This window comes from Argopecten irradians, chromosome 5, assembly GCF_041381155.1.
Source record: "Argopecten irradians isolate NY chromosome 5, Ai_NY, whole genome shotgun sequence".
Lineage (NCBI taxonomy): Eukaryota > Metazoa > Mollusca > Bivalvia > Pectinida > Pectinidae > Argopecten > Argopecten irradians.
This window is the reverse complement of record NC_091138.1, coordinates 26,658,785-26,672,083: the sequence shown is the minus strand read 5'-3', so window position 1 is coordinate 26,672,083 and position 13,299 is coordinate 26,658,785. Positions and strand designations below refer to the sequence as shown.

At 36.2% G+C, this 13,299-nt stretch overlaps 1 protein-coding gene across 1 annotated transcript in view; it reads left to right on the top strand.

Annotated features, from left to right (window-relative positions):
• Positions 1 to 13,299, top strand: part of LOC138323368 (DNA-directed RNA polymerase III subunit RPC5-like) — a 16,150-nt gene extending 2,851 nt beyond the window's left edge. Inside the window, exons 5-16 of the mRNA XM_069267950.1 lie at positions 540 to 706; positions 1,498 to 1,622; positions 1,870 to 1,961; positions 2,513 to 2,633; positions 3,912 to 3,993; positions 4,232 to 4,291; positions 4,693 to 4,796; positions 5,226 to 5,335; positions 5,712 to 6,181; positions 8,144 to 8,209; positions 11,765 to 11,890; positions 12,199 to 13,299. Of these exons, the coding sequence (XP_069124051.1) occupies positions 540 to 706; positions 1,498 to 1,622; positions 1,870 to 1,961; positions 2,513 to 2,633; positions 3,912 to 3,993; positions 4,232 to 4,291; positions 4,693 to 4,796; positions 5,226 to 5,335; positions 5,712 to 6,181; positions 8,144 to 8,209; positions 11,765 to 11,890; positions 12,199 to 12,258 (1,583 nt within the window). The 3' untranslated portion in view covers positions 12,259 to 13,299. The remainder of the gene's footprint in view (positions 1 to 539; positions 707 to 1,497; positions 1,623 to 1,869; positions 1,962 to 2,512; positions 2,634 to 3,911; positions 3,994 to 4,231; positions 4,292 to 4,692; positions 4,797 to 5,225; positions 5,336 to 5,711; positions 6,182 to 8,143; positions 8,210 to 11,764; positions 11,891 to 12,198) is intronic.

Below are 13,299 nucleotides of genomic sequence, written 5' to 3'. Positions count from 1 at the left end.
GTTATAGATCCTTCCTCCATCATAGCAGTGCAGACTGTCATGTTTCATTGATTATGTAAAAAGAAATGAACAGGTGAAGAGGTACATAATTTGCCAGGTCAAATAATTGCAAATAAAGAACATTTATATTTGGGTTTATTGTGTTTAATTAATATCTCATTAATAGTCGGGGTTATTTACGGATATGCCAGGTTTTTGAGAGAGATAAAAACAAGTGCATTTGGAGAAAAATTACCAACCTCTGGTCATTGCCTAGTAATTGTGTTACCTGAGGTTTGAACTCACACCTAAGAGGTAAATGGTTGTTGTTAATATGATGTCTTATACCACTTGACCACTGTGGCCAATATCGCATTGTCATTAGAGACAGTAGATATATTTTAATTTCTGCACAAATGCAAAATCTTCTTTTAGGTGAAAAAAACAACATCAAATTGAACTAATGAATATTAATTTCAAGATTTATGGATCCATAACATTTCTGTTACTGTAAGAATTTGAAATACTCTACTTTTATCTCTGCCATTTTTCTGTTTCAGGAGAATCTTCCCAGGATGAAGCAGAAGAAGAGGCTAAGCCAGTCACCATGAAATTTGCTCGTCAAGAAACAGACGAGGCTAAAGCAAGGCGAATGGCCTCTTTTGATTATTTACAGAAAAAACAGGAAGAGGAAGCTTGGCGACCACTTCAGTTTTATAATATTAATGTAAGTGATGAACAGATGCTCTCAGTTGTATTATTACAGTTTTTTCATTTATGCTATGAAAAAGGGGCCATGCTCTTTATCTGTATCTGTCACATCTTGTTCTAATGTATTCCTGTCCAGATATTGATTTCTCCCATTCTTCACAGGGATATCCTGTGGTTGCTAGGGAAAAGATGTAGAGAATACATGGTTAGTATCTTACAATAAAAGGTTTATTTTGGTGCAAGACTTAGGAAAGCCAAGATGATGAGGCTTTGCAGAGTCATCTCGGCTTTCCGTGTCGAGCACCAAAAATAAAACTTGTATTGTAAGATACCAACCATGTATTCTGTTTATCCTGCAACCATTATGGCATTCAAAACGAAAGTAAATTGCCAGTTATTAACATTGATAAAACTCCATCTTACACAGATGGACGTCATCAATTTTGATGCATAACGACATTTCTGTGATAATAGAGCGATAAAAAAACTGGGAAGCAATGGAAATTTGATATTTTTTCTATTAAGTAAAGGAGAAAAAGAATCAAATATGGGTCTGTCAAGTGGACAGGGATATTGTAACCCTTGTGGAAAATTTTGGCTAGTCAACCAGAGGCTTGTTGGGTTGAGATAACACTAGTGTCCACTTGACAGCCCCCTGTCAGATTCTATTAGTGTTACAGATACTGCTAGTTTATGTTTGTTTATTTATCAGGCTTTTAGAAACAACGCATATATCTATACCATTTACTCCGGACGATTTATCTCTGGAGTTATGAATTTATTTTACAAATTTATTATTTGGTACAGAGTGGTGTAGCTGAATCAGAACGTCTCAAGTTGGTGTCCTCCAAAGGGGATGATATATCAGAGTTCCAGATACAGCCTAATGAGTATCTCAAGATGCTGGTACCTCCTCTGGGGGAGACACAAGAGTAAGCTGCAAATCCTTGCTGTAATTTAAGACATTGTTCACTAATTGTAACTAAATTGCAGTGTACCTGGTTATACACTTTGACCTTAATTTCTTTGGTGTCGTCATTAACCATTAATTGTTCTTTAGACCCCTTAAATCTTATGCTTCTGAAAACACTAGAAAATCAAATTTAAAATAAGATACCATTTCATCATGAAATTATTTAAATTTTCAATTAATCAAAATTCTCTGTTTAACTTGACTAGAGAGAAGCCTGCTATGCCCAGCAATGTGTTGTCCCTGACACAACTAAGGACCATGCCTCTCCCGGACCAGATCAAGGCACTTCTCACCAACGGTAAGGCCAGTAAAGATGCCAAGTCGGGGATTTGTATTCAAATTAAACATGACATAAGCCACACAATCTGGGTTGTGATACTTGTATAAGAGTATTAGAAAGGAAGGAAATCCAATAGTTGATAATACATTTTGTTCAGAGATCAGATGGACTTACTGTAATGTTTAAATTAAATATTCCAAATTAGGCATATCCCATTAAATGATATGAAATAAGCAATTTGTATTTCTTATTACTAAGAATATCAGGTCATACAAGAAATTTGATTGAAGAATAATCCTGTATTGAAGGGTTGTTAAGTAATAATCTATATGTGAAGAATAGGTATCTTCTGTATCATAATTTGACAGGAAATGAGATAATAAGAACATCTACCAGAAGTAAGTCTCAGTAATAGGAAAATAAGTTGTAATATTTGATTAGTGGCTCTTATAAGGTTAAGTCGATCAGGAGAAAAATTCATGACATGAGTCTATATAATTGTGGAACAACACAAGTTGAATTAATTTTAAAACATTTTGTGTAATTTGACGTTAAAACTTTACTTACAGCCAAAGTGATGAGATTCAGTCAGCTAATGGCACTTTTACCACAAGGCACAGAGAGTATGGGGGCCCTCCGCTCACTTCAACAGGTGGCTGTTCTCGTTCAGGGTTGCTGGGTTGTCAAAAGGTCAGTTTCAAAACCGAAATTTTTTAAGACTACTAATCAATTTATCTTTCAGAATTTGAAATGGGGCATAATGTAGTATTACACATGTCCGTCACCTTCCTTATTCTTTGAATCCTGTCGTATTCCATCCTGCTTTGATATATTGACCCAGAATTGTTTCTGTAGAACAGACATTTCTAGTTTTCTATTTGTTTCATGGGTTTTATTATTGAAGTAGAAATGTATAGTGTTGTTGGATTTATAAATAATATTTTGATAATTTATAGAGACATTTTATGAGTTTATATTTTGATAAATTGTTACACTGAAAGTAGTGATTAACTTGTGGAGTCTTTGAGTGTAGATGAATAGTTGATAAATTAGACGCTTTACTATACCAGAACTTTGACATATGCTATATAGATATTTTAGAATTAGTATTTGTTTTGTCTAGTGGATTCTGTACTTTGATTTATCTAGTGAGATTCTGAACCTTATGTAATATGTTTTATCTAGTGACATTCTGCACCTTATGTTTTATCTAGTGAGATTCTGTACCTTATATTTTATCTAGTGAGATTCTGAACCTTATTTTTTATCTAGTGAGATTCTGTACCTTATGTTGTATATAGTGAGATTCTGTACTATATGTTTTATCTAGTGAGATTCTGTACCTTATGTTTTATCAAGTGAGATTCTGTACTGTATATTTTATCTAGTGAGATTCTGTACCTTATGTTTTATCTAGTGAGATTCTGTAACTTATGTTTTATCTAGTGAGATTCTGTACCTTATATTTTATCAAGTGAGATTCTGTACTTTATATTTTATCTAGTGAGATACTGTACTTTATGTTTTATCTAGTGAGATTCTGTACCTTATGTTTTATCTAGTGAGATTCTGTACCTTTAGTTTTAACTAGTGAGATTCTGTACTTTATATTTTATCTAGTGAGATTTTGTACTATATATTTTATCTAGTGAGATTCTGTACCTTATGTTTTATCTAGTGAGATTCTGTACCTTATGTTTTATCTAGTGAGATTCTGTACCTTATGTTTTATCTAGTGAGATTCTGTACCTTATGTTTTATCTAGTGAGATTCTGTACCTTATGTTTTATCTAGTGAGATTCTGTACCTTATGTTGTATATAGTGAGATTCTGTACCTTATGTTTTATCTAGTGAGATTCTGTACCTTATGTTTTATCTAGTGAGATTCTGTACCTTATGTTTTATCTAGTGAGATTCTGTACCTTATGTTTTATCTAATGACATTCTGTACCTTATGTTTTATCTAGTGAGATTCTGTACCCTAAGGAAGCCACCAGTCCCCACAGCGGTGTGTCAGCAGATCACCTGTGTCGAGGTCGAGACTATGTGGTTAGTATGAAAGAGTTAAACAAAACTTTGAAATTTATTAATTATCCACTTAATTATAATCCTTTGTCATCTACATATCACCATGGATATAAGTTTAATATAAATAAACAGTAACATTAACAATAGTGTTTTTAATTTAAACAGAAAAAATGTTTTATGATTATAATACAAATGATTTTATGATTATAAATCAAAATACATGTAATGATAAGGTAACAAGTTTTCATGTTGTTGACAGATGTGGAGATTCACTCAATCTAGTCATGTGACCAGGAAGGACATTGCATCCATTGTCAAGGTATGTTTGGCTATTCTATTGACAAATGATTGGTCAAGATATTGTTTCTTATAGCTATTAGTACAGTGTAATACCAACAAGAAAAATAGAGGTTAATTTCTGTGACAGTTCTCTAATGGTGTTTTATATACATGTATCTGATTATATAAACACTTTATATTTTGCCACATGTAACAATTTCTTTCAACATTTTCACCAAAAGAAATCATGGGCAGACTTGATATGCGCTCTTCTCAGAAGAGAAGTATCAGGTATTTACAAAAGATCTTCCAGACTGAAGTATAAAGCTATAAATCAAGTAATTGGAAATTGAGTTCTAGATGTAGAAGGGAAATTGAGTTTGGCTTATCACTTTTTGGACACTATTTGAATTGTTATACTAATGTCTTTGTGACTTGTAGCTTCCAGCAGAAGATGTAAAGGATATACTGGAGCAGATGTCACGAATCAGAGCTAACTGTGGCTGGGAGTTTCTGTTCGCTTATGATTCTGACTTCTCTAACAGGTATTCTCTGATATAAATTCCATGCTTCTATTGTCTTGTTTTTACTTCATAGAGCATTCATTTAAAAAGGAAACAAATAAAATTAATAATAATATAAAGCCACAAGAATTTTCTCTATTATTACCGTGTCAGTGAAAGATAAAAAATGATAGATAGAAATGATGAAAGAGGATTGAGGATATCAATTGATAATAAGGTTCAATAATTTCCACATATAGGTCACAAATTCATGTCTGAATTGAGGCAGTTTCATGCATTCATGAATGCCATACGCGTCTGACAGATGTAGTTCATAATTAAGGTATCTTAACTTTGTAAACTTTTTTCTCTGCCAAAAAACATTACAATATGTAAAACACAAATAGTAAAAATGCTTTGCAGTATAATGTTGTTGTCAGATATCAATGCCTTCATGTGCTCTTTTTACAGGTACCCAGACATTGCACAGAGACAAAAAATGTTATGGGATGCAAAATATCAGGGCCTCTGTAATCAACTTAAAATTCCTAAAGAGCATGAAAAGAAATTCAAAGATAAAGGTGAGAACTAAAAAAGGAACAATATTATAATTATGACCACATAATGGCTGTTTTTGGAGGAAAATATTTATTTGAAAATTGATCTTGAATATACAAGAAGGACTATGTCCTATATACTATAAATATATATCAATATTATCTGAGAAATTGATGAATTCTCTCTTGTTTTAAGAGGCTGAAATACATTTTTTGTCCTCAACTTTATATTATATGAATGATAAGCTGGTCCTAGTCCAAAGTTCAAAATCCTGCGATACATGTGCTTGAAGTCAATCAGCAGTCATGTCATGCTTATGTTATTAAAAAATAGAGAAATAGAAATGAGCATTATTAAACATGACATTTTAAAATATTTTCACTTGACATTCTGTTGTAGAATCTGGGTTACCTGTAGGAGAGAAAGTTGTGCGGAGACGACGCAGCTCTTCCACTCGCGGCAATCGTAAACGGACACTCAGTGGCCGGTCTGTGTCTGACCATAGTGATGTAGAAATGGACGTTTCTCTTAAATCTGATATAGACAATAGTACAGAAGATGAGGAGATTCTTAAGCCAGAGAGTATGGACACCTCATCATCAGCCGAAAACGGAGACAGGTTGTCCGTCGGTGCTAACTCAGCTAGCTGTGATATTTCTTCTGTCTCTGCGGAGCTTAGGACAGAACTCGTTAATTTTGTGCAAGAAAAGTTGCACAGTAGATTTATATTGACTGCCAGTGAACTTAAACGTCTGTTCTCTGTAAAACAGTTACAGTGTCCATCGGGACACGTTTTCTTGTCAGGAGTGACAGACAGTATGTTAGAAGAAACCATTAAAGAAGTGGGAGGTGTAAAGCTATCTAATCAGGTGAGCTTACCAGCCTGGCATTCTATTTACATGAAAGAAAACAAACAGCAGGATATACTTCTGAAATTTGTTCTCCTCAACATTTTTAATTTAATTTATTATTACATGAGTGAACAATTTTGAAGTCTGTGGCATATCATATACATGTAATGTAATTTACCATGACTTACATGTAATGATGGTATGTAATATAGTGGGTTCTTGAAGCATACAAATATACTTATTTTGTTATTATAAGACTGTATTTTGTAACCTGTGTTATAATTCACTTCTGATTTCATACTTGGTATTATCCCCCGCCCAACGAAGTTGGCGGGGATATACAAATGGGTTCAGTCCGTCCGTCCGTCCGTACGAATGGTTTCCGGAGCATAACTCTAAAACCAGTAGAGATATTTCCACGAAACTTCTTACACACATTGGTCTTATGGTCTAGTAGTGCCTTTTGCTATTTTTAGGTTTTCATTTTTTGCATTTTTTCCGTAACCATGGAAACATTGCTGAAAGTATCATATTTTTGTACCAGGTTCGTTTCCGGAGCATAACTCTAAAACCAGAAGAGATATTTCCACGAAACTTCATAAACACATTGGTCTTATGGTCTAGTAGTGCCTTTTGCTATTTTAAGGTTTTCACTTTTTGTACTTTTTTCTGTAACCATGGAAACATTGCTGAAAGTATCATATTTTTGTACCAGGTTCGTTTCCGGAGCATAACTCTAAAACCAGAAGAGATATTTCCACGAAACTTCATAAACACATTGGTCTTATGGTCTAGTAGTGCCTTTTGCTATTTTAAGGTTTTCACTTTTTGTGCTTTTTTCTGTAACCATGGTAACATTGCTGAAAATGGCAGATTTTTGTGTAAGAATCGTTTCCGGAGCACAACTCTAAAACCAGCAGAGATATTTCCATGAAACTTCATAGACACATTGTTCTTATGGTCTAGTAGTGCCTTTTGCTATTTTTAGGTTTTCATTTTTTGCACTTTTTCCGTAACCATGGAAACATTGCTGAAAATATCATATTTTTGTACCAGGTTCGTTTCCGCAGCATAACTGGAAAACCGGTTGAGATATATGCACGGAACTCCATAGGCACATTAGTCATATGGTCTAGTAGTGCCTTTTGATATTTTAAGGAGTTCACTTTTTGTACTTTTTTCTATAACCATGGAAACATTGCTGAAAATGGCAGATTTTTGTGTAAGAATCGTTTCCGGAGCACAACTCTAAAACCAGCAGAGATATTTCCATGAAACTTCAAAGACACATTGTTCTTATGGTCTAGTAGTGCCTTTTGCTATTTTTAGGTTTTCACTTTTTGTGCTTTTTTCTGTAACCATAGAAACATTGCTGAAAATATCATATTTTTGTAGCAGGAGCATAACTCCACGAAACTTCATAGGCACATTCTTTTAGGCCCTTTATGACACTGTCATTGTACTAGTTATAAACAGGTTAATAGTTTTTCACCTATATGCTTCACATTCATAAAACTATTCACCTTGCTGTATCTGCCCATACCAGAAAAGAAAGAAAAACATTTGAATTATATTCGTGGCAGTGTTATGTGGTGGATGAAAGAAAATAGGAATTTAAAACTGCGGTCAAATTTGAATGATATATGTATCTTATGACATTAGACAACACAGACCTTGAATTTAATACTGCGTGGAGTAAAATATTTTTAAAAAAAAACGGGAAAATTATCGCCAACAAATGTCAAGGCTGTATACCTGATTCAACAATTGCAGCCCCGCTCTACTTGAATTATACTCCATCTTTCTTTAGCTCAACTTCTTTTTTCCTGTTTTTTTTCATACACATTAGTCTCCACAATCAAACTTACTTCAGCTTTGATATCTCCATTGGCAGGGGATCTGAATGACTATGTCCTTGTTTAATTTGGTAATCATCTAGATTTTTATTAATGTTTGTTTATGTAATCTTTTTTGTTTCAGTGGCCTCCCAATGCGAAAGTAGAACCTGTCTATGCATTACCAAAGACAGGCGACAAATTGGATAAAGTAAGCATGATTTTGAGTTCTGTCACTTTTGAAATGGATGTGTAATTACCAGGTATAATTTAGTAGTTGTTAAAATTTATAGTTCTTCTGGTATCCATATAACAAGAGGCCCAGAGGGCCTGTATCGCTCACCTGGTTTGTAATGCCAAGTAATGTTCTGAATACAGGTTCATTGTTTCTTTTCTGAAGGAATTTTAATATTAACCTCTAAATCCCCTATTGGGCCCCACCCCTCCCGCCCCCAGGGGGTCAGAGCCAAAATTTATACAAGTTCTGTTCCCCTTCTTCCAAGGATGTTTATGGCCAAATTTGGTCACAATCCAAACAAAACTCTAGGACAAGAAGTGATTTATAGGATTTACCTCTATTTCCCCTATTGGGCCCCACCCGTCCTGCCCTCGGGGGGGGGGGGGGGGGGGGGGGCAGAGTCAAAATTTATACAAGTTCTGTTCCCCTTCCCCCAAGGATGTTTGTGGCCAAATTTGGTTACAATCCATTCAGAACTCTATGACTAGTAGCGATTTAAAGGATTTACCTCTATTTCCCATATTGGGCCCCGCCCCTCCTGCCCCCGGGGGGTCAGAGCCAAAATTTATACAAGTTCTGTTCCCCTTCCCCAAAGTATATCTGTTGCCAAATTTGGTTACATTCCATTCAGAACTCTATGACAAGTAGTGATTTAAAGGATTTACCTCTATTTCCCCTATTGGGCCCCACCCCTCCTGCCCCTGGGGGATCAGAGCCAAAATTTATACAAGTTCTGTTCCCCTTCCCCCAAGGATGTTTGTGGCCAAATTTTGTTACAATTCATGTAGAGCTCTAGGACAAGTAGAGATTTAAAGGATTTACCTCTATTTCCCCTATTGGGCCCCGCCCCTCCGGCCCCGGGGGGTAGAGCCAAAATTTATACAAGTTCTGTTCCCCCTCCCCCAAGGATGTTTGTGGCCAAATTTGGTTACATTCCATTCAGAACTCTATGACTAGTAGCGATTTAAAGGATTTACCTCTATTACCCCTATTGGGCCCCGCCCCTCCTGCCCCTGGGGGACCAGAGCCAAAATTTATACAAGTTCTGTTCCCCTTCCCCCAAGGATGTTTGTGGCCAAATTTGGTTACATTCCATTCAGAACTCTATGACTAGTAGCGATTTAAAGGATTTACCTCTATTTCCCCTATTTGGCCCCCCCCCCTCCTGCCCCCGGGGGATCAGAGCCAAAATTTATACAAGTTCTGTTCCCCTTCCCCCAAGGATGTTTGTGGCCAAATTTAGTTACATTCCATTCAGAGCTCTATGACAAGTAGCAATTTAAAGGATTTACCTCTATTACCCCTATTGGGCCCCGCCCCTCCTGCCCCCAGGGGGTCAGAGCCAAAATTTATACAAATTCTGTTCCCCTTCCCCCAAGGATGTTTGTGGCCAAATTTGGTTACATTCCATTCAGAACTCTATGACAAGTAGTGATTTAAAGGATTTACCTCTATTTCCCCTATTGGGCCCCGCCCCTCCTGCCCCTGGGGGATCAGAGCCAAAATTTATACAAGTTCTGTTCCCCTTCCCCCAAGGATGTTTGTGGTCAATTTTGGTTACAATCCATGCAGAACTCTAGGACAAGTAGCAATTTAAAGGATTTACCTCTATTACCCCTATTGGGCCCCGCCCCTCCTGCCCCTGGGGGACCAGAGCCAAAATTTATACAAGTTCTGTTCCCCCTCCCCCAAGGATGTTTGTGGTCAAATTTGGTTACAATCCATGCAGAACTCTAGGACAAGTAGCGATTTATAGGATTTACCTCTATTTCCCCTATTGGGCCCCGCCCCTCCTGCCCCAGGGGGGGACAGAGCCAAAATTTATACAAGTTCTGTTCCCCCTCCCCCAAGGATGTTTGTGGCCAAATTTAGTTACATTCCATTCAGAGCTCTATGACAAGTAGCAATTTAAAAGATTTACCTCTATTACCCCTATTGGGCCCCGCCCCTCCTGCCCCCAGGGGGTCAGAGCCAAAATTTATACAAATTCTGTTCCCCTTCCCCCAAGGATGTTTGTGGCCAAATTTGGTTACATTCCATTCAGAACTCTATGACAAGTAGTGATTTAAAGGATTTACCTCTATTTCCCCTATTGGGCCCCGCCCCTCCTGCCCCTGGGGGATCAGAGCCAAAATTTATACAAGTTCTGTTCCCCTTCCCCCAAGGATGTTTGTGGTCAAATTTGGTTACAATCCATGCAGAACTCTAGGACAAGTAGCGATTTAAAGGATTTACCTCTATTACCCCTATTGGGCCCCGCCCCTCCTGCCCCTGGGGGACCAGAGCCAAAATTTATACAAGTTCTGTTCCCCCTCCCCCAAGGATGTTTGTGGTCAAATTTGGTTACAATCCATGCAGAACTCTAGGACAAGTAGCGATTTATAGGATTTACCTCTATTTCCCCTATTGGGCCCCGCCCCTCCTGCCCCAGGGGGGGACAGAGCCAAAATTTATACAAGTTCTGTTCCCCCTCCCCCAAGGATGTTTGTGGTCAAATTTGGTAACAATCCATGCAGAACTCTAGGACAAGTAGCGATTTATAGGATTTACCTCTATTTCCCCTATTGGGCCCCGCCCCTCCTGCCCCAGGGGGGACAGAGCCAAAATTTATACAAGTTCTGTTTCCCCTCCCCCAAGGATGTTTGTGGCCAAATTTGGTTACAATCCATGCAGAACTCTATGACTAGTAGCGATTTAAAGGAAATGTTGACGGACGGACGGACGGACGGACGGACGGACGGACGGACGGACGGACGACGGACGCCGCGCCATGACATAAGCTCACCGGCCCTTCGGGCCAGGTGAGCTAATAAATCTTTATATTTTGGATAAAATTTCTGCCAAAAAGAGGTGTTAATGGCAAGAAAAATATAAGCAATGTGTAAAGATGAACTTCTTGTTTCTTTTCTGATGGGAGGATGTTTACCGTGTTACTCATTTCTCCATGAATTACAAATTTCTCTATGAATTACACATTTCTCCATGAATTACTCATTTTTCCATGAATTACACATTTCTTCATAAATTTCACAATTCTCCATAAATTACACATTTCTCCATGAATAACACATTTTTCCATGAATTACACATTTCTCCATGAATTACACATTTCTCCATGAATTACACATTTCTCCATGAATTACACATTTCTCCATGAATTACACATTTCTCCATGAATTACACATTTCTCCATGAATTACACATTTCTCCATGAATTACACTTCAGATTATGATTTTGTCACACCCAAAAGGAAACATAAGATTCTACAGTGAATTACTTAATACTATATTTTACATCATTATTACATGTATTTAATGTCTAAGTGAATACATAAATTGGCAAAGAAATATTTTATTCAATTATTGTCAAATCATTTGAATTTGTGTTTAAGCTGGCTTGCGAAATTTGAATCTTATGAAAATAGAGTGGTTTGAAGTATAAATCTGTGCCAAGAGACTCCAATGTCATTTGAAGGTTTGGCTTGTATGATTCAATATATCAAAGATTTTTTCTTTCTTAATATCTAGATGAGACCAGTCTTGCTGGGGTTGTTTGAGAAATCACATAAAATATCACGGAAAATCTTCCTACAACGTGTGGAAGAGCAAACAGGTTTACAGATGAATGAATATGACTCCAGGTTATTGCTCAAGGTAAGTAGATAGAAAATTGTAAGTGTCTAATTTTCAAAAATATGACTGCAAGATTTTTTCAGGCAACATATTTTTATTTCAAACTATCATTAAGAAATCTACAGAAAAAAAAAAAATTTCTGCAGAAAAGACAACACAATACCATAAAGCTGTCATAAAAATTTAATCAATTACCAGAGACTTAATTCATTAAATAGAAAAAAATCAGTCTGTTTGATAATCAATTACCTGAAGTCGCGTTGATATACACAAACCAATTCACCTATGGTGCCAATTACTAATTCCTCCGTTTATGCTTTCTATTACAGGATTACTGTGTACAGAAGGGTCCAATGTGGTACCTCAAGGGGACACAGGGGGAATCTTGACAACAGCTCCCTCTAGTATTATTACAGACATTGTTGTGAAAAACTGTTGTACCTCAATTACAAATATTGTTGTCAAGCAAAATATTTGTCATCTTTGATCAAGGACAAAAGTGATCATGTACATGTACTAATGGATCAGTTGGTTATCGGTAACTGAAACAAAAATAACAACCATAGCAAGATTATCTATTACTAAACCTTAAAGTAACACTAATGACTCAGTCAAAAATGAAAGAAAGTGGCCTAATGGTCAGGGTCATAGTTGTGGATCAAATTATATCCATTTCAACGTAGTATATGTAGCATACATTTGAAATATTTGAAAGACTGAACCACACAGTATATTGGATGCAAATGATAATAGAGCTTGAGATTTATGACCTAAGGTTGTGCTAGTGTGGGTGAAAGTTTTCTGGTATTTGTTTGACATATAGTACTGACTGTTTGCTTCTTATGAATGCAAGGTGGGTGAAAGAAATGTTAATAGTGGTTATGAAATAATAATTTAAAAAATAATTGTCTTACACTAAGTTTTTGTGTATGTTTAAGAAACTAACATGCATGAGAAGTGGGAATATGGCTGACAAGATCTCCCTCTAGGGTGAAATATTTTCCCTTCATATATCACAGGATCCTAAACAAAAGTTTCTCTATATAGTTTGTGCACAAAAATCTGTAACACCAAAGCTTTGCGATATTAAAAAGTGATTTTATATTAGCTGGATAATACAAATATACCTATTCTACCTAATTAATAAACCAATAGCATGGTTTGGTGGTCATTATTGACGACAGGTACCTGTTAACATAATAGCATGTCAGTTTGCTTCTACAAAGAATTGCACAGATAAAAGAGATTATGTGTTATTTAAATGCTAAGAATTAATTGTGACCTGTTCATTTATCAATAATTCTGTTCATTTATTGCACACACATTATTAAGAAGTGATCCTTATTATTTATAGGTACATTTATGCAATAACTATCACATGTATTGTTCAATTCTTGAACGTTTTAAAAATTAAAACATTTTCAAGGGCA